This window comes from Rosa rugosa, chromosome 6 (assembly GCF_958449725.1).
Source record: "Rosa rugosa chromosome 6, drRosRugo1.1, whole genome shotgun sequence".
NCBI lineage: Eukaryota > Viridiplantae > Streptophyta > Magnoliopsida > Rosales > Rosaceae > Rosa > Rosa rugosa.
This window is the reverse complement of record NC_084825.1, coordinates 40,287,793-40,313,022: the sequence shown is the minus strand read 5'-3', so window position 1 is coordinate 40,313,022 and position 25,230 is coordinate 40,287,793. Positions and strand designations below refer to the sequence as shown.

The 25,230-nt window shown below is 37.8% G+C and overlaps 2 protein-coding genes and 1 pseudogene across 5 annotated transcripts; 1 reads left to right on the top strand and 2 right to left on the bottom strand.

Moving 5' to 3' along the window:
• Window positions 1-5,286: 5,286 nt before the first annotated feature.
• On the top strand, window positions 5,287-11,495 carry LOC133715610 (U-box domain-containing protein 43-like). Of its 3 annotated transcripts, XM_062142157.1 has the most exons (6): window positions 5,287-5,740; window positions 6,516-7,921; window positions 8,150-8,453; window positions 8,873-9,363; window positions 9,852-10,572; window positions 10,661-10,837. In XM_062142157.1, exons 2-6 carry the CDS (start codon window positions 6,686-6,688, stop codon window positions 10,687-10,689), a joined length of 2,781 nt encoding a protein of 926 aa, XP_061998141.1. In that variant the 5' UTR covers window positions 5,287-5,740; window positions 6,516-6,685; the 3' UTR covers window positions 10,690-10,837. The 3 variants fall into 3 exon arrangements, with proteins under 3 accessions (XP_061998141.1, XP_061998140.1, XP_061998139.1); XM_062142156.1 differs by having other exon boundaries at window positions 5,289-5,740; window positions 6,533-7,921; window positions 9,852-11,495; XM_062142155.1 differs by having other exon boundaries at window positions 5,289-5,740; window positions 9,852-11,495.
• Window positions 11,496-11,676: 181 nt separating this feature from the next.
• Window positions 11,677-16,689, bottom strand: LOC133715608 (calcium-transporting ATPase, endoplasmic reticulum-type). 2 transcript variants are annotated; one of them, XM_062142154.1, is made up of 8 exons: window positions 16,440-16,689; window positions 14,134-15,678; window positions 13,921-14,042; window positions 13,535-13,813; window positions 13,073-13,456; window positions 12,845-12,954; window positions 12,520-12,748; window positions 11,677-12,436 (listed from the first exon to the last, which is right to left on the bottom strand). In XM_062142154.1, the coding sequence occupies exons 2-8, from the start codon at window positions 15,599-15,601 to the stop codon at window positions 11,873-11,875; spliced, it is 3,156 nt and encodes a 1,051-aa protein (XP_061998138.1). In that variant the 5' UTR covers window positions 15,602-15,678; window positions 16,440-16,689; the 3' UTR covers window positions 11,677-11,872. The 2 variants fall into 2 exon arrangements, with proteins under 2 accessions (XP_061998138.1, XP_061998137.1); XM_062142153.1 differs by lacking the exon at window positions 16,440-16,689 and adding an exon at window positions 16,028-16,326.
• A 4,334-nt stretch (window positions 16,690-21,023) lies between these two features.
• LOC133713464 (coatomer subunit epsilon-1-like) lies at window positions 21,024-24,081 on the bottom strand (annotated as a pseudogene).
• Between the last annotated feature and the right edge of the window lie 1,149 nt (window positions 24,082-25,230).

Sequence of the window (25,230 nt, the reverse complement as noted above, 5' to 3'; positions counted from 1 at the left end):
ATTTCATTTTTCCCAACAAAAATAAACTCATCCATAGTAACTCATAAGAAAGTGAACGTTACATTCCCAACCTGTCATCATTGTTTAATTAATCCAGCTATATATCATTGAGTAATTGACCAATATATACAAACTGGCCATGCCAGGAAGATGTTTTTTTTTTTACATTTCTTGGCATACGAAAAGGACATCTACTTCATACATTAAACAAATTCTTGGCGTACAAAAAACAAAGATGTTTTCCAGAATACAGTGTTGTTCAAGGTGGAATATGAATAAGATTTTCCCCCTTTTAACAACAAAATCATTGGCCAAGAACATAGTTTTGATGGAGCTTTGAGGATTAACTCAAAGTAGACAAAAACAAAACCATCAAAGTCAGGAAATGACATCTACATAAGGTAAAACTAACCAGCTGATTTCCGCTGCGATTCTGGAACAGTTTGAGGCTTTTCCGGGCGATATACATTATCAGTGATGGCTGGGGTTGGGATCACAGGTCTACTACCTTTAGTCATTGGATCAATATCTACTTGTGATTCTGTGTCAATCCCCGAAAAACCAGCTTCTTTAATCCATCTTCCCATTTCAAGTGTTGCTAGTTCCTTCACCTTCCTTGCCATCATTGCCTCTTGCTGTTTCTTAAACTGCTCCATTTGGGCTGTGAACTTTTTGTCCAGGTCAGCAGCTTCCTTCCTAATTCTTTCCTCCCTTTGGGGCAGCTTCAATTCTCTCTTTTTCAGCTTCAGTCCTCAATCTTGCGGTCTCCATGCGTTGTTCTTGAATTGTTGCTGTCAATGCTTTTACAACTCTTGAAACACCTCTTTTCTCGGTATGAACATATGGAACATCACGCCAGCAGACACCCGCTCCAAGACCCCTCACTCAGTTACGCTTCTCTACCCCAAGAACCTCTGCATAGATATCTTCTCTAACTTGTGGAGTTATTTCAACATATGGAAAAAGATCAGTATCTGCATCGTCTAGTAGCTTATAGAATTTATTAGCATCTGAGGTTTGCCCAAAGTCATGCCCTCCAATTGCTTCTGAAGAGGACGGAGGCATGGTAGTATCATCATGAAACCCAAAAGCATCTTGCAACATATTAGCCATATCATCTTCTGGCATAATATCTTGTTGGGCGGACGAACTTGCTACATCAAGTTCATTTATTAAGGGTAATTGCTCGCCGTGTGAGGTCCAAGGCATGTTTACATAGGCATTCCACATGCCTACATAACTTATATGGTTTTCCACATCTTGAACAGATTGTCTCCACCGGTTTTTACACTCTTTACAAGGGCAATATATTCTATTGGGAACAGGGGAGATAGCTTGTGCATGGTTGATAAATGCACGGAGCCCAAAAATATATTCATCAGTTTCCCGATCGAGAAAGACCCAATCTTTGTCCATATTTCTCAACTACTCGCTGCTTCGGTAAAGAATCACTGCATTATGAAAAGGGTCATTAATAAATGCACACATGACGAATAAATTAACTACCGCCTTATATCTTCATTCCTAAGGTGTAGAACCTAACCCATTCAGCAATGACATATTATGTATATCTCTATGATACCTAAATCATCGCTACATATTATTGAAAATTTCGGCAGCACTCCGCCTATGATCCCACTATGCACGAACTTAATAAGCATAACGGGATCATAGGGTCAGGCTGTCGAATATTCCAATAACATATAACGATGAATAAGTATCATAAAGTATACATAATACCTCATTACCAAACTGTCCAAAAATGGGACAATTTAAGGATTGGGCATGGATGCATCAAATTCCAATACCAAATCCTTAAACGGGTACTAAGGCTTTATGCAAATGTAATGAATTTTACAGAAATTTAAATAGTATATATAAATTTTCTTCACAAGCAATTGGTATAAATTTATACAATTACATTGTGTTTGGAAAATTTATATCATCCTACTCTAAGCAAAGTTTCAGTAGTAAATTCGAATTATGAACATAATAAATTTGCAAATTTACAATCAATTTACAACCAACTAATTATTAATCATATTTTAGTTTCTATACAAACACACAAATATATTTTCAACATAGAGTAAATCAATGATCCAAACAACAACTTTTATAGACTTTCACTCTTCAAATTATGTCTTTCTACATATCATGATCATGAATATCCTAAAACCATTCATGAACACACCAACAAAAAACTTGAAATATACAATCTGAGGGTAAGGGAAGTGGAAAATAATGCCTGAAATCTATGAATCAACTGAGATCATTCACAGTCTTCTTCTTCATCATCTATGCAGCTCAAGAAATGAAAACAATGACAAACTTTTGAGTTCTGATCAATCTTGTAGTTTTAACTTTTAAGAAGTATAGCTACTGATATCCGTGTGAAATGCACTTCCAACTCTTACCGATGTCTGTGTGTATTTACCTCGGTAATCTCCTACTGTCATGTCAATTGTCATTCCAACTTTCACACGGATATCCGTATGAAAATTATACTCTCACACGGACATCAGTATGTTCATTATACACTGATGTCTGTGTGATGCTCATTTCACACAGACATCTGTATCAAATTGTAATAGATACTGAAGACCGTAGTTGTATAATGCGTATAAGTATAAAAAAAATTCATGTTTAAATAATGAACTACTTTATTCACACTGACATCTGTGTGAACTGATTTCCCCACGGAAAACCGTGTGAAAGTATCAACGCTTTCACACTGAAATCTGTGTGAATTGTTATTTCACACGGATGTCTATTGCAATTGGTATGACAGAAACTCATGTGGGTCCAACTCAACTGATTTCATACGGTTATCTGTATGTAATTGTCTTTCACACGGATATCCGTAGCTGTAGAATATCTGTGTGACTAAAATCTGTGTGAGTTGCCCGTTTTGCTAGTAGTGTAGGAGTGGTGATGTCCAACAGATAGGGCTGGATCAATGCAGGATTGGCTTGGTTTATGCAAACGCAAGTTATCTAAGGATAACTTTGCTTTGCTCTGATGCTTGTTTGGAGCGTTTGGAAGGAACAAAACTGCCGGGTATGGTCAAACAAGTTTTTAAATCAAGGTCAGATTTGTTTCAACTGCATTCTCTCTTTTCACGGCCTTTAAAGCTTCTAGACCTGTGGGTGTGTAGATTCCAAGGGTGGTGGTACCATGGCAACCACCTCAGGCTGGTTGGCTTAAAGCCAATGTGGACGCTGCATTCTCAAATGGGATTGGGAGTTGGGATAGTCTTGGTTTGGTTCTTGGTGGTGCTTGTGGACAGTGTGCTCATGCGCAATATGCAATGGGAGCAGCATGTACTTTAGTGGAGACTTTTCATTTTTCTCCTATCATCATTGAGTCTGATTGATTGACAGTAGTGAGGATGTTTCTGAGTTGGGACGTTTGTTGGAAGACATTAGGATTGCCTTGTCTGCTCTTCCTTCTTCTTCCTTGGTTCATGTGCGTAGGATGCTAATTCTGCTGCACATGAATATTAGCAAAGGCTGCTTTGGCCTCAGATTTTCATTTTTTATGTGGGAAGGATTAACCCCTTCACCTTTGAGTAACATTGTTGCTCTTATTTGTACTCACTAGTTCTCAAGATCAATAAAATTGTTTGTCGTTGTTCTCTCAAAAAAAAAAAACTTATACATACAGTACGGCATAGTTAAGAGCGAGAGGATGTCGAACCAATATATAACGTACATGCATTCTTCTTTTAGCAATATGAGAGTCGCTAAAAACTTTTGGCATTGGAAGTAATAAATTAGTTTAGTGAAAACTATACACTGTTAAATATATCCTTTGCACTATACACCCTTGTTCTTTTTCCTTATTGGATTATCTTTATCAGACATCAATCTAAGTTTGAAACTATATATTCAGTGATAAAACTGTTCAAAACGATTTAAAACTCTGGCCATTCAAGGTCATTGAAGGTCTTTGTGACACACCAATGATTATGGTTACCCACGAGGGTCAAGAGACACAGTTTTCTGCTGAAGATATCTCATCCATGGTTCTTGTAAAGATGCGGGAGATTAATTGCTGGGGTCTTCCTTGGCTCAACTGTGAAGAACGCAGTTATCACCGTCCCAGCTCACTTCGATTAATCACTCACAAAGTCAAGCAAAAGAGAACGCTAGCTGGTGCCATTGCTTCAATCAGTCACAAAGTCAAGCAAAGAAGAACGCTAGCTGGTGCCATTGCTGGCCTAAATGTCATTCATATTCTCAGAGAACCAACAGCCGCAGCCATTGCTTATGGACTCGACAAGAAGGCAGGATGAGTTATGGCAAAAGAAACATGATGGTATTTGACTTGGGCGGTGGAACTTTAGATGTGTCGCTACTTACCATAGGGGATGGTGTGTTTGAAGTGAAGGCTACAGCTGGAGACACTCATCTTGGAGGCGATCGAAGACTTTGATAACAGGATGGTGACTTTTTCTGTTGAACAATTCGAGAGGAAGCGTGATTTGGATGAGTCGAAACTCCAAAGCTCTTGGGAGGTTAAGAAATGCATGTGAGAAAACGAATGATAACTGTGCCAAGTTTGAACAACCAAACATGGATTTCTTCAACAGATGTACGGACATGGAACCTGTAGAGAACAGTAAGAATTGTTTAAAGGATGCAAGAATATGAAAAATGCATTACATATACCACATTATGAAACACTCACTTCCCAACCTAAATCTATGTGTAGCAAAGGTTTAAAGTTTAAACCTACAAAAGTCGGCCTTAGTGCCGACTGCCGATCAGGGCCGTCGCTCAACTGAAAATTTCTTTTGATTTTTTTATATTTTTATTAGAAAACTCAAGAGGCACGTACTTCTTCCCCTAAACGAACAGCTAGACCCCATTGGCCATATTAAAACAGAAAACGAACAGGTGCACCCCATAAACTGTTTAAATCAAAATATCAAATGGCTGGGTGGAAGAACCGTGGAACGCATTGAATTCCATTATTGACATCACTACAAGTTCTATTGGTAAACTCTGTTCAGAATCACAAACGATGATTATGGATTCGTAAAACTTTTGATAACCCTATACAAATTTCTCTGTGGAAAAAACACATGGTACGTTGACTACTGGAGTCTGAGACGCCAATGGGCCCTCAAATAACGTGTTCATAACGAATTTCATACTTTTCAAAGGTGGATGGCATTGTAGTAGTGACTGGTCCAAGTTTGGATTTAATCTACTACTTAGTAATTGCTAATTATAGTTACAAAGATTCCTATCAAAAAATACTTAGTTACAGAGATTGGTCCTTTACTGAGTGTTTCAGTCAACGGTTCATGTTTGCTGGCCTTGCTGGATACCAAGTGACTTCCACAAGATCAAAGCAAAGAGACCCAGAAACAAAGTTTGTCTCTTTTTACCACTATCATATCCTTTCTTTTTTGCATTGTTGGTGTTTTACCACAAAAGACCCAAACTTTCTTGGAAAAGGTCAAGACTTTAGAGGAAGGGAGTCTTCACTCTCCACTTGGAGGGCAACAAACTGAAATACAGATTATTTTTCAGACTACAATCTTCCAGAAACACCCAAAAACCCAAGAAGAAATTCTTTTTGGTCATGTGTTTTCAATTTTCTATCTGGGTATTTCTACATATGGTGACTTGATTGCCAGTTTTCTCCGGAAATTTGATTCCAGCTTCCTCCAAAGTTGGGTTGAATAGAGTGGTGGTGGTGTGAAGTTTGATGGGCATGAACTCTTTCTCAGGTGTGTATCTTTAACCTTCTCTTGTTCAGTTAGTGAAGACTTCTGTAGTTGACTAGATGGGTCTTTGCCTTCTGGGTTATGGCATGTGTGGTAGATGTTTAGTGGGGTTGTTCTAAATTGCAAATTTTGAGCTGGAAATTGAAAAAGAAGCTGAATAGTAGAAGCATTTGATTTCAGTTTATTAAACTAGGACTAGGATTCAGTTGTGCTTTCAGTCTTTGGTTGAACTTTGAAGTGCTTGATGTCTGTTAGCTTGGGTTTGTTGAAACTGTTTTTCTGGAATGGTTATGTAGCTTTTGTGAACTCTGTTTGGCTCCTGAGAGAATGTAGGGAAATAATGAAGAGTTTGGGTAAATTACAGTACTTACCGCTTATTAGTATAAAACCAGGAAACTCCACTGGATTGTGTCCAGAACAATTTGATGCCTGAGCTTAGTTTCAGTCTTTTCTTGTTGATTAACCAAGCAAAACAACCCTTCTTTTGGTCACTGAGTGAACTGAAGGGTAGAGAAGAAAATGACAGTTTCAATAGTGATTTCATGCTGTTTTGATATCTGGAAAACGGAGAGTAGTTATTGGACTAGGGACATTGCTTCCATAGTTCAAAACCGAACAGAAAAAGCATGTGTTGTTTTGAAGTTGTGTGCTTTTCATTTCTGCCTAGTGCTCTCCAAATTTATGGATAGTTGGGTCCATCTCTTTACGAGTAAATACATTCAATTTATATGATAAATTTAGAGTATTACCAAGACTAAGCAATGCTGTAATATTCCAGATTGCACCTGAATGCAGGCATATGCCAGAAATAATATTCTGGGTGTGAAAACTATGGTGGATCAAAAGTTTCAGGTTATTGTCCGGCAACAGCACTTCTGCAAATTTTTGTCAATTATGCACTCACATAGGAAATGAGGGTCTTGCTTCCTAGTTATAGCAGGTTGCAAAATGTTGGCCCTAGACTTGGCTACAAGTGTTGCATCTGCTCCGGCTTCAGAAGTCATTTCTCAAACGGTAGAGGCCATTTTCGAAATCGTAGTTGCTTCCAGGGACGTCCTTGTTAAGAAGGACACTTTTAAGGAACTTGCAACTTATTTGGAAAGGATTGTCCCCATCTTAAGAGAGTTGAATAAGAAAACAGTTTTGCATTCTGAGAGCTTGAACAATGTTCTGGAGATCCTTAACCGAGAAATAAGATCTGCGAAGACAATGACTATCGAGTGCAGCAAGAGAAACAAAATGTATCTCTTAATGAATTGCCGAACAATAGTTAACCACCTACAGAATACTATGGGAGAGATCAGTCGTGCTCTAGGTCTTCTTCCCCTGACCTCTCTAGATCTTTCGTCTGGCATAGTTGAAGAAATTGGTAAGGTTCGTGACAATATGCTTGGAGCTGAGTTCAGGGCAGCTATAGCAGAAGAAGAGATTCTGAACAAAATTGAGACTGGAATCCAGGAGAGGAATATGGATCGTTCTTATGCCAATAGTTTGTTGGTTCTCATAGCAGAGGCAGTTGGAATCTCAACTGAGAGGTCAGCATTGAAGAAGGAATTAGAGGAATTCAGAAATGAGATAGAAAATGCTCGGCTAAGGAAAGACCAGGCAGAAGCTATACAGATGGAACAGATAATTGCTTTATTAGAAAGAGCTGATGCAGCTTCATCTCCTGAGGAGAAAGAAAGGAAATATTTCACTAAGCGAAGATCGTTGGGCAGTCAACCATTGGAACCACTTCAGTCATTTCATTGCCCAATCACTGGGGATGTTATGGAGGACCCTGTGGAAACTTCTTCTGGACAAACATTTGAGAGGACTGCTATAGAAAAGTGGTTAGCTGATGGGAATAGTTTGTGTCCGCTGACCAGGACTTCTTTAGACACATCAATTTTACGGCCCAATAAAACTCTGCGGCAATCAATAGAAGAATGGAAGGATAGAAATACCATGATTATGATTGCTTCCATGAAATCAAAACTCAAGTCTGAAGACGAGGAGGAAGTGCTCCATTGCCTTAAAGAACTACTAGATCTCTGTAAACAAAGAGACCTACATCAGGAATGGGTCTTATTGGAGGACTATATACCTATTCTCCTTCAACTTCTTGGTGTAAGAAAACCTGAGATAAGGAATCAAGTTCTTGTCAACCTTTTCATTTTGGTGAAGGACAGTGATGATGCCAAGGTAATACTTTGATTACCTTAACAGAATTGTGTGCATATATAAAAATCCTGCATATACAGTGTGCATAGAATGAGCCTTGTGCTGTGGTTTTCTTTTTCTGAACATCTTCATTTTTGCCTACACAAATGATAAAGAAAAATAGGAGGTTTATATTTAGCTAAAAATACATCTGATTTCCTCTATTTTCTACTTCTTTAAATTATCTATAACCTGATATTAATGTTGCAGGAAAGAACTGCCAGAGCTGATAATGGCATTGAACTTATTGTTCGGTCACTTGGGCGCCGTGTCGAGGAAAGGAAGCTGGCAGTGGCATTACTATTGGAATTGTCAAAGTATAATTTGATAAGAGACAAAATTGGGAAGGTTCAAGGTTCCATACTCCTATTAGTTACCATGTCCAACAGTGATGATAATCAAGCTGCCAGAGACGCACGAGAGCTGTTGGAGAATCTGTCATTCTCAGACCAAAATGTTATACAAATGGCAAAGGCAAATTATTTTAAACATTTGCTACAGCGTCTTTCTACAGGTTCTTTTCATATTCTTCCATCTTAATTCCTTATAAAATAGCTTGTAAAGAAGAATCAGTTTAAAGTATTGCAAATTAAAATAACCCTACAAGTAACCTGATCTCACGCTGATGAAAATAGAAGTACAATTAATTCATCAGTGATCCAACTTTTTACTCATGAAATTGTATTTCATTTCTATCTTATTTAATAGTTCCTTGCATGTGATTATGTTAAACTCAATGATATGCTGTAGATATCTTAGAATGGTTTATCAAAGCTTGAATTTGTTGTTGTATGTTTATAATTTGGAAAAATAATAATAATTAGCCTTGGCATGCAATGCAGCTTTCATTTTGTATGTTTGCTACTATCTATGTGGTGTAAGGCTTCATCTCATGTTAATTCTTTTCTACAACTTTTGTCATTTTTAATTCAGGACCAGAAGATGTAAAAGTGATCATGGCATCAAATTTGGCAGATATGGAGTTGACTGACCACAATAAAGAGTCTTTGCTTAAAGGGGGAGTACTGGGTCCACTTCTTGATATTGTTTCACATGGTGACGTTCCGATTAAAATGGGGGCTGTTAGAGCTCTTAGAAACCTCTCTAGCTTACCTAAAAATGGTCTGCAGATGATTAGAGCAGGTGCAGAACGCCCATTACTTGACCTTCTTTTTGATCATAGCTCATCATTGTCAAGTTTGCGTGCACATTTAGCGGCCACACTCATGCACCTAGCCAGGTCAGTGGTGTTTCAAGAATCCAGCCAGACACCTGCTTCTCTTCTGGAATCGGATGAAGATATTTCCAAGCTATTGTATTTGATTAACCTAACGGGGCCTGATGTACAGCACAGCATCATTCTCACCTTCCACACTTTGTGTCAATCCCCCTCTGCTATAAACATCAAGACCAAGTTGATAGAGGTGTGTCTTTTATTGGTGAATACGTTTTCATTTTAATAAAAGTATGTTACCTGCTGACTTAATTACTAGTATAATGTTAATGGGATCCAGACGTTTGAATAAGTGAGATGATCATGGGTGGCTAGTTTGATAAGACCTTGGGAATTCGTGCAAAGTGAAAATTGTTGACTAAAATAACTTAAACTTACCATAATCCCAATTGTGAAATATGTGAATTCAGATGTGCTTGTCCGCTTGTAACATCGGCATCACTTGGAATATTCTTTCATCCCATTATGGCTTTACCATGATCATGGTTCTTTTCACCCCTGATACAGATACATTATGAAGTGAGGACATGTCTGAATTAAGTATTTGATTCCTAGTTCCGCATTTCAATCATTTCATTACTTGGTATAATGATAGTGTTACATGATGCTAATTTGATTTGCTCAGCTTCTTCTATGTAATCATTATATAATCTTGCACTGATTTGGTTACGTTTACAGTCCTCAGCTGTGCAAGTATTGACTCAATTGATGGAGCACGATAACCCAAATCTACGAGCAAATGCAGTAAAGCTGCTCTCTTGCTTAATAGAAGGTGGCAGTGAAGCCATCAGCATAAAGGAGCATGTGGGTCAGAAGTGCATTGAGACTATAGTCAAGATTATCAAATCTTCTAGTGATGAAGACGAGATTGCTTCTGCAATGGGTGTTATCTCTAATCTTCCAGAAATTCCCCAGATCACAGAGTGGTTTGTCGATGCTGGGGTACTACCTGTCATATTCAATTTCCTCCGGAACGGCAAGCAGAATGGTCCCCATAACAATCAGGTGATAGAGAATGCTGTTGGAGCCATTTGCCGTTTCACTGTTCCATCAAACTTGGAATGGCAACGAAGTGCAGCTGAAGCTGGCATTATACCCTTGTTTGTACAGTTGCTGGAGTCGGGAACCTCCTTGACTAAAACACGTGCAGCCTTATCTCTTTCTCGATTTTCACAGAGTTCGCCCAGGTTAACCAGGTCATTACCTAAGCACAGAGGACTATGGTGCTTCTCACCCCCACCAGAAACTGGGTGCCCTGTTCATGGAGGAATCTGTGGCATTGTTTCATCATTTTGCCTCGTGGAGGCTGATGCAGTGAGACCACTCGTCCGGATGCTTGGGGAACCTGATCCTGAAGCTTGCGAGGCTTCTTTAGATGCTCTAGTAACTTTAATTGAAGGTGAGAGACTGCAGAATGGTAGTAAGGTGCTTACAGATGCAGATGCCATACCACCTATAATAAAACTTCTTGTTCAACCCTCCCCCAGTTTGCAGGAGAAGGCTCTACATGCTCTAGAGAGAATGTTCCGTCTGCTGGAGTTTAAACAGAAGTTTGGAGCCTCAGCTCAGATGCCTTTGGTTGACTTAACTCAGCGTGGAACTGGTAGTATGAAATCTATGGCAGCGAGAATACTTGCTCACTTGAACGTGCTTCATGATCAGTCTTCTTATTTTTAAAGGAACTTCTTGGTTCACCTGCATGTGTTCAGTGATTGAAAGATCAAGCATAAACTCACTTTGATGCTTCAACTTGACTAATATCTTATATCTACATGAGAACTTGTGGGGGGAACTAAACATGGGAGCTCTTCACATTTCTGTGAGAGCTAGAAAGTATCTGGTTTTCTTGACATTAATCTGACGACGAAATTCAGTTTGTCTTGACATGGAGTTGCAGCTTCAAGTACCACATTTGACAATTCGAGTTCTACTGGTCTTAGATAGAAAGTGAGCTGTACGACAAGTAGGATTCCCACTGTAGGGAGCTTGATTGTGACTCACATGAGGTGGTGCAGGACGTTCATTTCTGTCTGTATATTTGAAGCTTGATTTGATTGTTGGAGCAAGCAGAAGAAAAATCAGTGTAAACCACCACTGTTAAACTCTGGTAAGGAAGTGGAGACCATTTTTCCGAAATCACTAAATTCTTTTCTACTATTAGGCGTGGATTCTTTCTTGTGTATATGTAGGAAAAGCAGTTAAAAGAACCATATCAACTTCTCAGGTAATAGTGTCATTCAAATTCCATTCATATTACTACGTGGTCTATGCAATTTATGCCCATGTTTCATTAAAGCAGCTCCTGAAAACCTTTTTGGTCAATATGTATGTTCTATGTATCAATGTATGTATGTGGATTGGTAAGAAACACTAGTGGCTTGAAAATCTTCTATATGTATAGAAATTCACAGGTTACTACTTTGCAAAGGGTCATGAAATCCAATTCATGCATTATATACTATAGCAAAAACAAGGCAGAATTTGACTTAATGACTCAGTAATAGACAGTAAAACAAGCCTTCAATTATATTTTAATTGATGAACAAATCTGATTAGTGATTTTCCTTTTACATAAAACAAACTGTAGTTTTGGAAATAAATAAAATTAGCTACCAGAGAAATCTAGTTAACTACAATATGCTTTACTTCTATCATATCCAGTATGTCTGGTTTCACTCTGATCATAACCTGAGATTTTATCATGCTGTCTTCTCCTTCTTTGCTCTCCATCGTCTACTACTTCCTACTAACTTAAGAACCTCATCGATAAGAATCACCGGTGCTGAAATCAAAACTACCAGAAGCCATTCGTTCAGATTCAATGGGACAACACCAAACACATCTGCTAAAAATGGAATGTAGAGAATGACGCAATGGAGTCCGAATGAGACTGACATGGCGACCAAAAGCCAAGGGTTCTTCCAAGGAGGCATTTTGAGCAAGCTAATGTCTTCAGAAAGAGCATTGAGGGAATTGAACATCTCAATTGCCACCAAGACAGAGAGTGACAAAGTCATTGCCTTCACTTTACCAACAGAAAAATAGTCACAAGGGTCAGTAAAAGCGATCATCCTGCCCCCATTAACCATGAATGGAGCCGCTGTGAAATTTGACCACGAGGAACACTCTCCCCAATTGCGAAGCTGAGATAATTTAACAAGTGTATGTCCATCACTCACAAGATTGATACCCATGAATGAAGCCTGAGTGTACCACAAGATGAAGACTCCAACAGTTGCAATGCCCACATAAGAACCAATTACCTGCCAATGAAAATATATTGAATACAAAGAGCATACACATGAAATTCCATACTGAAGTTTAAATTCAAAATGAGATCACTAACCAAGTAACGGAGAAGAACCCAAGAATTCATAAGAGCTTCTTTGCTTTTGCGTGGTGGTTTCTTCATAATGTGAATGTCAGCTGGATTAAAGCCAAGAGCTGTTGCAGGTGGTCCATCTGTAACCAAATTTACCCACAGAAGCTGCACAGGTATCATACACTCAGGTATTCCCAATGCCGCAGTCAAGAATATGGATATTACCTCTCCAACATTTGAAGATATCATGTACCTGCAGAATAAGAGATTGAAATAATGCTTACTCGAAAGAAGAAAAAGAAAGAAGAGATTATGATTACGAGGAGGAACAAAGAAATCAGACAAATACCTGATAAAAGCTTTCATGTTAGTGTAAATGGCACGGCCCTCTGCAACAGCTGAAACAATAGTACTGAAATTATCATCAGCCAAAACCATATCTGAAGCTTCTTTTGCTACCTGAGACATGAATCATGAAGGCTTAGAAATTATGGTACAATCCCCAAGTTAATCAGATTCTTAAGTGGCAATTGGTTAAGAGAGAGATGGTATTCGAAAGAGTGAGAATCTATGTTACCTCAGTTCCAGTAATGCCCATGGCGATTCCAATGTCAGCAAGTTTAAGTGCTGGTGCATCATTCACTCCATCTCCAGTCATTGCAACAATCTCCCCCATCTCTTTCAGCATCCTTACTATTTCTTGCTTATGTCTAGGCTCGGCACGAGAGAAAACCTTCCCTCCTGGTTTTGATAAAGTTTCCATTTGTTGTGATGGTGAAAGAGCCATAAACTCTTTTCCTGTAAAGCTTCTCCCTTTCAGATCCTCATTTCTCGAAAACAATTTGATTTCTTGACAGATAGCTTCAGCTGTAGACTTATTATCTCCGGTTATTACCATAACTCTAATTCCAGCTTCTTTACAATCTTCGATTGCTTTGCTAACTTCATCACGAGGAGGGTCCTGCACAACACAGTTAACAAATGAAGTCTTTGAACGTTTAAAAAATCAACTAGCAAACAAACAGTGGAATCTACATACTCTTAAGCCAACAATTCCTACAAAAACTAAGTCACTTTCGATGGAGGAGTAGCAGGCTGGATCCTGCAACATCTTGTGAGCTGGATGACTCCCAGAAGAATAATCTGAGAGCTTTCCCAAGTCATCTTTATATGCAAAACCCAAGCACCTCAAACCCTTTGAGCTCATCTCCAAGAGTCTCAAAAGCAATGATTGTTTACAAGGTTCATCTATTGGAACAAGGGATCCATCTGCAAGTTGCACATGCGAAGTTCGCTCCAGTAAACTCTCAACAGCACCCTGTAAATATCAACCATTTGAAAGCACCAGAATACATCAAGCATGAAATGCTTAGCAGAACACTGAAACCAAATTGTAAACAGCAATGACATCAAATTGACAGTCACCTTGACAAGAAGTCGATTATGCCCAGTTGGCCCCCGAGTAATAACACTCATTGACTTTCGAACACGATCAAACTCTAGTGTGGCAACCCTTTTTGATCTTTTTGTCCACCACTCACAACAGCCTATAGTTGGAAAAAAAAGTGATTTGTTAGAGAAAGCTTCCGCATACTCAGCAACTTGGATCAAATGAAGAATAGACCATTTTCTGCTAACCTAATTTCACTGAAGTGGAGTCAATTAAGTAGCTTGCAGCAAGCTGTGAGTCACGAATTTTGTTCCTAGCCTTGACGTCTGGAACTCCCATCTTTTCAACCAAAACCTTAAGAGCTGCCTCAGTTGGCAAACCTGTAGCCCGAAAGAGTTGACCATCAAAATAAATCCCAGCATCATTGCAAACGGCACATATTTCTGCCATGGCTTGCATATTTGCATCCATATTGAAGCAAGTCCAGTCAACAATTCCCCCATCCTTGGGATCATAAGTTGTGCCTTGAACATGAATCGTTCGAGAAGCTGTAGTTTTCCCACCCAAAGTGAAGAATTCTGTCACAGACATCTGATTTGTTGTCAAAGTCCCAGTTTTATCTGAGCAAATCACGCTAGTACATCCTAAAGTTTCTACACTCGGAAGCTTCCTCACAATTGCATTTTTTTGTGCCATCTTCCTTGTCCCGAGAGCTAAGCAAGTTGTAATAACAGCAGGGAGACCTTCTGGGATTGCAGCTACTGCAAGTGCAACAGCTATCTTAAAATAGTAAGTGCATCTCTCGAAAGAAAACCGCACATTTACTGGCCATCCATCTTTCATATCCCATGAAATGAAGTTTTTGTAGTTCATAACCCAAACAATGAGGCAAACGAACCCAATTGCTGTAGTAAACTTGCTTCCAAACTCATCCAGCTTCTTCTTCAAAGGGGTGTCATCTTCTTCCAAAGAAGCATCATGTATTTGCTTTTGTATTTTGCCAATCTCGGTGTTCATCCCAGTGCTAACAACGATACAAAGACAGCTACCATTTACAACTGTTGTGCCTGCAAAAACCATACTCTCTTTAGCTTGCAGGTCACTGTCATCCATGAGTATAGAATCAGTGCTCTTCAAAACAGGCATTGCCTCTCCGGTCAATGAGCTCTGCTCAACTCGCAAAGTTGAGGTTTTCAAAACTGCAACTCTCATGTCAGCAGGGACTTTGTCCCCAACTCGCAACTCCACAATATCGCCAGGAACAAGTTCTCTTGCAGGCAAATCCGGCACCAAATACCCATCCCTTACCACCTTTGCAGATTCACTTTGCATCTGTTTAAGAGCTTCAAGTGCTTTTTCAGCATTGCTCTCTTGCCAAACACCAACAATGGCATTAAGCACTAGAATCAAGACTATCACAAATGGTTCCACATAGGCCTCAAACCCCGACTCCCCTGACTCACTTCCATGCATGAAAGCTAACGCGAACGAGATAAAGGCTGCAACTAGAAGTATCTTCACAAGAGTGTCATCAAACTGCTCTAATACAAGCCGCCATAAGGGCTTCGCTTTCTCTTTGGTAAGCTCATTCCACCCATACCTTTCACGCCGCTTCTCAGCCTCATAAGTGCCCAGACCCTTCTCAAGTTTTACATGATGCTCTTTCAAACACTGATCAACTGACCATGACCATGCCGGGAATGGCTTTTCGTCCATTAGTACTTAATTTTTGAGTTCGAATTGCACCCAAAATGAAAACTCAATTAAAATTCTCTTAATACCATGTCAGGTTCCTACAGTATTAACCAAAACATGTAAGAAATTTCAGAACAGCACGAACCATAAAAATAAATATAAAAGCTGGAGTCCCAATTTCAACCAAAATAATAAGTTAAAAACTCTTAAACCCATCTCAGATACCTACAGAACTATCCAAGAACATGTAGAAACTTCAGCAGACACCTTGGCCAAAAATATTTAATTTTTTTTTTTTAAATTAATAAACTAAAAGCAGAGCATGAACCATAAATCCTCAGATTAGGAAATGATAATTCAAAAGTGGAAAAGCAATGTAATAAGCTGTAAACCATAATGTCAAAAATCTGATACAAGAAAAAAAATCTCATCATAAAAAAGTCTTACTGTTCAAAGATATTGAACTGAACTTTACTCTCCTCTGCAAGCCAAAAAAATGTTTTCTTTTCACTAATTCTTCAACTCAATCAACTAGAGGTAGTTTCATACCATGAGAGAGAGAGAGAGAGAGAGAGAGAGAGAGAGAGAGAGAGAGAGAGAGAGAGAACAGGACTAGTCTGCAAACAAATCAAGCAGAGAACTTGGAAGTAAAACTGAGCCACATACAGAGTCTCCAATCAAATTAAGCAAACACAAACTCAACCTCAACTAAATGACACATCTTCACACTGCAATAAAGAACTATCATACAAAATAAAACAAAACATGTCAATTATCATCAACACCCAGAACACACAAAAAAACAAAAAACAAAAAACAAAAACTCTTCAAAACATTTCTGAAGTGAAAAGGCACTGACCCTTTGAAGTTCAACCAAGAACATGGAGAGGAAATGAGGACACAGCAAAGATGGCTAGCTAGGCTGGCTTGGAAACAAAGCAATGCAAAGTCCAAAGTAACACAAAAAACTTGTCAAAGAAACTAGAAGGAATTTATGGGTCTGATGAGTGGACTGGTCTGCAACTGTTGCTCTCTTTCGCTTTAATGGAAGAATTTTGGGATCTTTTGCTTTTCAAATTCTTCTTCTGTGGTCGCTCAAAGCTTCAGTTTTTTTTTGAACTGAGGCCATGGTGCGGTTAAGAATATGACATCGTGGGTAATGATTATTTACGATTTGGACCCTCCAGTTTGACTTGTTATTTGAAAAAAAAAAACAAAAAACAAAAACAAATTGTGAACTGTGACCGTACGCATTAGCCGTAGAGAAGAGAACAGAGGGAATCAAAGACTATGCTTCCATTTTCTTCTTTTTTATGATGATATCAAGAAAAAACCAAAACCAGACAAAAAACCCAAAACACTGTTAATTTCAAACCCACAACTTAAAATAGTAATCATTCTTAGTAAACCCTTTAACTAGAACTTGATGTTTCTTTCATCATTGTGCCTACTTACTGGGATTTTGTCCTCTTTACTCCTTAAACCGCTTTACTCAAAGCTCAAACCTTTAAAATAGCGTTAAAAATAAACAATATTTTTTATTTAAAAAATGTTTTTACAATGGAAATGTTGTTATGGAACTTTACTATGAAAGATCTCAAACGATTCAAACCTTGTTGAAGTTAAGATTTGCAAAGCTTGACGAAGTGGTGTTAGCTCAGTGGTTAGAGCACCCACTACCTAATGACGAAGTCATGGGTTCGAGTCACCATGGGGTAGGAGTGAAATCATTTGATCCTCTTTTAAAATAGTGTAGTAAAAGAAAAAAAAAATAAAGAAGATTTGCAAAGCTCTATATCCTATCACACGATAGCTATGTAGGATCATTTCAAATCTCATTTTATCAATAAGTTTTTTTTTTCTTTTTTTTAAAAAGAGCATCAAAGGGTTTCACTCCTGCCTCAATGGTGACTCGAACACATGACTTCGTACATAGGTAGTGGGTGCTCTAACCACTGAGCGAAACCATTTTATCAATAAGTTGAATAAACAAGTTTACAAAAAAAAAAAAAATTAGAAAGTACCTTGGTTGGTAAGATAATAGAAAGAGTTTTGTTTGTCTCTATTGAAATCTCTTCTCTTCTAAATAAGAAAGAATGTCAAAATCTCTTTGAGGGTGAGTGAACTTCTCTATGAGTTTTGGTATTTATAACCGACACTCTAAATCCTCCATAATAAGAATTTAATTGAATATTTAAAAAACATTAAACTTTTGGATACCAGTCTTGTAGGCTTATGATTTAATACACTCTCCTTAGATTTGAATCTTAACGTCTATAAGACATATTAAAACACAATCATAGTTTAATAATTTTAAACATAAATAACACATCCATTGTAAAAGCAATGTAGTTGATGTTATGAGCTTTCAACTAATAAATTTAGCTTCCATCAAATTAAACGGTTGAAAAATTCCTAACATTGATTATAGGGCCAATGATAAAAGAGGTCATTTTGAAGTGCCTTATTATAATCCAGAACACACAAATGTCCCCATGATAATTAAGGTCACCTCTTTACAACCTGCCACTCAAATTAAGCATAATTACCAAAGCTGCCATCGGCAGATATCTCTCTCTCTCTCTCTCTGTTATCCATTCGGACTTGGACCTTTACCAAAATTTCACTCTCTCTCTCTCTCTCTCCAAACCCTTACCACGTCAACCTCCTTGACCGCGACCACCTCCTCGAGACCTTCCTCGACTTCTCCGACTCGCCGCCCTTCGCCATCGATCTCTCATTCGAGCGGATCCTCGACTCCGACGCCGATCAGACCAAGCTCATTGATCGCGCCCTGCAGTTGGGATCGGTGCTCCTCAAGGCCGGTAAGCGCTCGGCGAGATGACGAGCCTCCAAGCACAACTCCATCGCCTGGGCTCTCCCTCTCGACCTCACCATCAAGGTAAGTGTAGGTTTTACTATTGAAGAAAAAATGAACTGTAATTGTGGCCGAAAATTGGTTTGATCGGGTTAGTTTTTGCGCATTCCGACGATCGGTTCGATTCTTTCGTTTTGAAGTTTCACTTTGCCATTTTCAGTAGCAAACTTACACAATCGAGTTTCCGATCACTAATTTTCATGTTAGTAGAGATGATCGTATGGATCATTTCGAAAGAGTTAGTTTTTTTCGTTTTGAAGGGATGAAGTTGCATTTTACTTTTTATTTACTTTGGTGTTGCTTTAATTTGTTAGGATTTTTTGGCATTTCAGTTGCGATGCACAAATCGATTTTCAGTCTCTGTGAATTTCTGATCACTAATTACTATCATAGTATCATATGTTAGGAGTTAAGTTTTGTAGGACTGCGATGAGGAAATTGGCAACAGTTTTGTGAATTTGGAGTCTGAATACTATAGTGTTTGCTGTGAATGTTAGACGAGGAACCTGCTTCGCATTGCTATATTCAATATCAGTTATATTCATTTGAATCATCAATTATGTGTGTAGCTTTACTGGATCCTCAAATACTTGAATAAGTACTTTAGTAATTGAATATCATCTTGTATCATCGGAAGATAAGAGGGATAATATATGTACATAATATATATATATTTTTCACTTGGAGTGTCTCACCTGATCCATGACATCAGTTTCTTTTGGGTTATGGCCAAATACTATTTCTATGTAGTAAAGTGTTTTTCCCTCTGAGTTAAATTGGCTTGCTTGAATTGGATCTTTAGGATTGAAGGAAGACCTCCAGTTATTAAGAAGACCTGTTCTGTTAATTATAACAAATCCTTCAATGTAGTCAATTGAATTTGTAGATGATATGAGAAGCTCTTGGTGTTTTGAAAATAATGAGAAGTCTGATGATTAGTGTCATTAAGGTTTTTGATTAGTTGTCATGGTTTTCCAACACGGTTCGTTTGTATCTAAGCATAGCTCTTGAAACTCCATTTATAATGTGGAATGTGCATATGGTTTTGACTTGTGCTGTGAATTAGTATTGACTTTTGATGCTGAATTATGATTTGATTTTTTCCATGCTTACTCTCTGTGATTTTAGGTAGATCTGGAATTTAGAAATGCAGATTGGCATATTTTGATGTTGATCTGAAATTTAGTTTCAATTCTGCTCATACATAGTTATATGTATGATTTGGTGTACTTTCTACCTAAACATTTGCTTGTTGGTTCGCTGTGGCTTACTGTTTACACAAATGCAATGGCAGGTTACTATAGCACCGTTAACACGCCAGAATCGAGTGGTTGGACTGCAGTTGAGAAAAGAAAATGGAGTAGGTTGCTTGTGTAATTGAGATTCAAGATCAATGCTCAGACATATCTGCAGCTACATGGTGTATAAGGCTAGATATAACATGTTCTCCTAGCCTCTTGATCATCTTCTCATTCATAGCATGTTTGATAGCTGCTTTATTCTAACTGGATTACTGTATATCCTCTTGTAATATAGTACAGTTTCAAAAAATCATTGAACAAATATATAGTTTTGTTCTTTTATTCCAATTTTCATTTTATGAAGACTGAAACTTTTGTTTTAATATTGAAATTGATAACATTATTAATCTGGATAGTTTTTTTAATCTTTAGAAAAATCGATTTCAAAAGTCACTATTATATCCCTGTCACTGGCCAAATCACATTGCATGTCACTGTTATACACATGTCATTGACCAAGTCACTGACATATTTTGGAATTTTCAAATCACTATTATATCCAGGTCACTGGTCGAGTAATTGCTAACCTCAAGTCACTAGCTATGTCACAATCATGAACATGTCACTGACCATGTTATTGGTCAGTAGCCAAGTCACTAAGTAAGTGACATGGTCAGTTACATGTTTAGTTACATACATCGTAAGTTACATGATCAGTTACATAATCTGTGACATGAGGTTAACACACTGTTATATCCATGTCACTGACCAAGTTACTGACCATGTCACTGTCAAGTCACTGTTAACCTTAAGTAACTGACCATGTCACTGACCAAGTAACTGACCATGTCACTGTCAAGTCATTGACCAAGTCACTGTCAAGTCACTGTTAACCTTAAGTAACTGACCAAGTCACTGTCAAGTCATTGACCAAGTCACTGTCAAGTCACTGTTATACACATGTCATTGGCTAGGCCAGGTCCTTAGTTTGTAAGGTTATTGGTCAGGTCACTGTTAACCTCAAGGCACTGGTTATGTTATTGGCCAAGTTACTGGTCAGGTTACAGTTTGTAAGGTTATACACATGTCACTGACCAAGTCACTGGTCAAGTCATTGTTAACCTCAAGTCGCTGGCTATGTCACTGGCCATGTCACAGTCATGAACATGTCACTGATCACCGTTAACCTCAAGTCATTGGCCAAGTTACTGGCCATGTCATGATCATGAATATGTCACTGACCAAGTCACTAATCATGTAAACAGTCACCAAATACACATTTTCATTTAAATTTTATATATTCTTAATTTCTTAGCTTACAAAATCAAAAGAAGAGCCGTCACAAAAGGTGTGAGGAGTATACAATAGCATTAATTAGCTCATCTGAAATCAATCTCTCAGATTTCAAGCAACTGATTGAAGAGCTCTGTCAAAGCTCTCTTCTACAGCTGAGGCACCTTTGACGAGGACGTGGTCTGGATGTGCAAGTCTTGATTGGCTGAAAAGCAGTGAGTAGAATCATTAACTATTATGTTATACAGTAGCTAACACCTGAATTATAATACCCCGAGTGAAGATATTCCCCATAATTATGACTACCAACAAACTTTACCTGACAAAACGAGAAGGTGGTTTTCCAAGGTGAAGATAGCATACGACCAGGTTGGCTAGAGTTTCTGGATCCTCTGCATCCTGTGAGAAACACAAAATGACTCCATATTACTCAAATATTGAAAACATGTGCATATTAAGTGCCATTTTCTAGTTGAAAAGCAGGATGTTCATATATTTGGAGCATTACTAAATCCATAATAATGCACACAGCAATATTTGAACTCACAAATCAACATACTAGTGTGTATCTATCCAATCAGATTGAGTTCAGCCATAAGACTGTAATCATGTACTTATGTATAGTGCAAATTATATTACATTTGTCCAAATTGACTACTACCTGTAGACATTTCAAAATCTCTAACTAAGCTACAACTAATTAATGAGACTTGCCTTGTTCCATGGTTCAAGAAGCAGTGTTTCCCTTTCCATTCAAAATCAAGCTTGTAACCTGAGACTTCTCAGAGAAATCTTGGAAGATGAGATATGCCTCCTGTAACTTAGAACCACCCTGAATACAATGAAAGTGTAATTAGAAGTATGGACTATAACTTCTCTGTAAGAGAACTATAAAGGGAGAACAAAATTCATGAATTACCACAGCCAGATTTTGCCATGCTGTTTCAAGTTGAGTTAAGGTGTGGTCCTTATCAATCTTTTGCATTTCCTTCAGCCATCTTTTAGCATAATCAGACCTATGCATTTTGAGGAATATTTTGACATTCAGTGGATCCCTGAAAAAGAATAAGCAGCATGCATCAGACTTGAGAATATATCAAGATCATCATCATCATTTGATAATTGGAACAACACTTCTATCACGTGACTATGCAGTAATGTATGAACTGGTTGAGGCATAACTTATCACTAGCATCATTAAAGACAAAGCTAACATAATGCAAGAGGTACATTGCATAATCTATCTAAAACTTACAAGCATGCATAGGCAATTGGTTACTGCAATTCACATTTTTTCGACCTTAAATTTTGTTTCGAATATGAGTTTCCTGCTGCCACTAGTAATGGGGTTTTTAAATGATTTTGTACACATTTGAACCAAGTCGATTGCTTGTTCTAATAGGACTAGCTAGCTCAAGAAAACTAAAACAATATGGAAATCCGAAACATACTCCAACTAGAGAAAATAAAACTTCGAAGCACTTCAGGTGCATTCCTTATCAAAGACAATGGCAATGTAAAACATTGTAATTTGTAAATTACTGTGTGTATATTCTACTGACCGCATCAAAACTCATTTGATGTAAAATGATTAGATGCAAGAACAAACCAGAAATTTAAATAATGCTAACACTTAAACTGCATATAATAGTTGCTGATGGTTCCACTAAATGTAACACTTGTAATAGAAAGTTGAATTACAACTACAAGTCATGCACTCATAATTAAGTAAACCGAGGTCCAACAAGTTGAAGCAGAAGCATATTAAGATCAATACCAAAAGGCTAAGCATGACCAGTTATCAATGTCAATACGAAGTCATAAGTTAAAACCTACCTTTCAAAGCAAGGATTTAGGAGTTTGGATTCATAAGTGCAGAGTCGGCGTTGATTCGGCACACTCATATCAATAATCACAATACTATTCTACGGCATTGTTTCCCGAACACATGTGTACTTATTGGACTCCATAGTAACATGCGTAAATGTTATGAATTGTGGATTAATCTCAACACTCGGAAGCTGCAATCAGATCAGATCACATGAACTCATCAATCACTTTTTATAACAATCAAAACCTCCCAGAGTACATCTACTATTCAAAAGCTGGCTACTAAAGCCAGCAATTCCTAGTGAGCTAACTACCAGATCTGAACAGAGACTATAAACTTCACAAACTCATAGATCTATCTGAAGCTTGATGAGAAGTAAAGCAATAAAAAACGAAGTCCAAACTATGAATCAAGCACAGTATGACCAAAAATCAACTATCTGAGCTAAGAACACAACTGTAACAACAAATTGAACAAACTGAACCTAATGAATCATTGACCAAAATTGCACATTGAAAAGCAGAAATCATTAGAAATAGTTTAAGAAAAGAGTTATTACTATACTACCTTCGCCATAATTAACAGCAGCTCGAAGCGGAGTCTCCTGCTCTTAGATGAAATTTCAGAATTGAAGTTAGGGTTACAATCAAAGAAAACCTATAAATCAAATTCTTCATGATTTGAGAATCAAGAACCTGAGCTAAACACATCTAAGACGAACAATTAAGCAAAACCAGACAAAAAAAACACAGCAATCCAAAAATTTCATTTCGCAAACAGAATAAAGCAAAAACTGAATCAAAGAAAGCATTAGATCTTGAGAGAGGTGGTAGTTAGGATTGGGAACCTTTTCGCTCCTCATTTCTCTCTGTCGCTACTCAAAATTACTCAAATTTCAGTCTCAATTTGAAAAATAGGACCAAATAATAACTAAAATTCTAGTCAATTTCATTCACCTATGTCCAGATATTACATTATCACGTTTCAACTTCACAAGCTTTTCCAGAAACCAAACAGAGATCAAATTAGAGAATCTCTCGAGAAAGAGACTGAACCTGAAGAACAGCTTCAATGTCGGACTCGACGGTGGAGTAGATCGAGGCGAGCGAAGACATAGTCGCCGGAGACGTTAGAGTCCTTCTTCTTATCGATGTCGTATCGGTCGTACTTGTTGCAGATAGCCTCGACTACGCTCATCTTCATCTTCTACCGGGTTTCTAATCGGGTCTCTGTTTTGGGATTTCTGATCAAATGGAGAAAAGATTTGAGACCTAAAATTTTTGAACGTAGAGTTATAAACGTGTATTTGGGTTTAAGGGCAGAATGGACATCAGACAAATTAAAAATTGACCTTTTTTAACATTATCTCATTATTAATAAGGACTAAATTAATATTACTAATAATTTATAGTGGACTTTTTTATCAAGTGAGAAACTATGTGACATTTTTATCATTTCACACTCTAATGTGACCTTTTCCATCATTTCCCTTTGATTATATGCTTAAAACATGCCATCATAACATTCTGAGTAAACATGTCAATAATATTAACAAAAAGTCTTTTAGGTTTATGCTCACCGTGATAATTCAAGCTAGTTTGCCTCTTGTGATTGTCCGAACAACTTTATATTGATTGCAATGCATGGCAAAGATGTTCAATTTTCCATCACCGCCTCCTAAACGTACATAGTTCATCTTCTTTTCTTAGTAATTGATACAGTCGATAAACTATGGTCATGATCAGCTCGGAAGCTCCCAAATTCACAACAGTCAATCGTGAAGACATTAACAACTCAACAAAAAGTTCTCTCATAAATACAAACAAGTATGATAAACATGTATAAAATTATATGACCACAATCATTTAATCTAGTAACATAAGTCTCACATTCGTAAATGAAAAATCATAAGTTCAATTATAAAGGTCGTTGTTGTTTAGTAAAAAAAATGCATATCATTGTTAAAGTTTCATTGGTGCCCACTAACAGGTGACAGGAGATTAACAAAACCCTAGACAGTGAAATTGTTTGGGGACAGAGGGATGCTAGGCTGTTAAGAGTCAAGATCGACCATGTGTGATGATAAACCATCACTTTAGCTGGTGGGACTTGGGAGAACGCGTGTGTGTTTAATCATATCATTAGCAAATAGCAATTGTTTATTGGAAAGCCAAGTTCTAGGAAAGTACTTCATCTGATACCTGCACCACTATCTCCTTAAACTAGGGTTTATCTTTTCTATCCATTAAGAAACCCTAGACAGTGAAATTGTTTTAGTCAATGACATGGGCGTGGATTGTGATCGATTTAGCTTGGTCCTAGGGGTAGTTAGCACGTCGATATTGTTCTTTTGCTTGTGTTTGTTCATAGCAAGGTGAGGAATTATAAAATGATTGGGATTATAAAA

Bases quoted from the DNA above. Each gene is read 5' to 3' on its own strand.
- LOC133715608 (XM_062142154.1), bottom strand. From the start codon at position 15,601: ATGGACGAAAAGCCATTCCCGGCATGGTCATGGTCAGTTGATCAGTGT. The intron at 12,955-13,072 runs GTAACATAGATT...TTCATGTCTCAG, and splicing joins TGGGCATTACTGGAACTGAG to GTAGCAAAAGAAGCTTCAGA. The intron at 12,749-12,844 runs GTATTTGTCTGA...CTTATTCTGCAG, and splicing joins AACATGAAAGCTTTTATCAG to GTACATGATATCTTCAAATG.
- LOC133715610 (XM_062142156.1), top strand. From the start codon at position 6,686: ATGTTGGCCCTAGACTTGGCTACAAGTGTTGCATCTGCTCCGGCTTCA. The intron at 7,922-8,149 runs GTAATACTTTGA...TTAATGTTGCAG, and splicing joins AGGACAGTGATGATGCCAAG to GAAAGAACTGCCAGAGCTGA. The intron at 9,364-9,851 runs GTGTGTCTTTTA...TTACGTTTACAG, and splicing joins TCAAGACCAAGTTGATAGAG to TCCTCAGCTGTGCAAGTATT.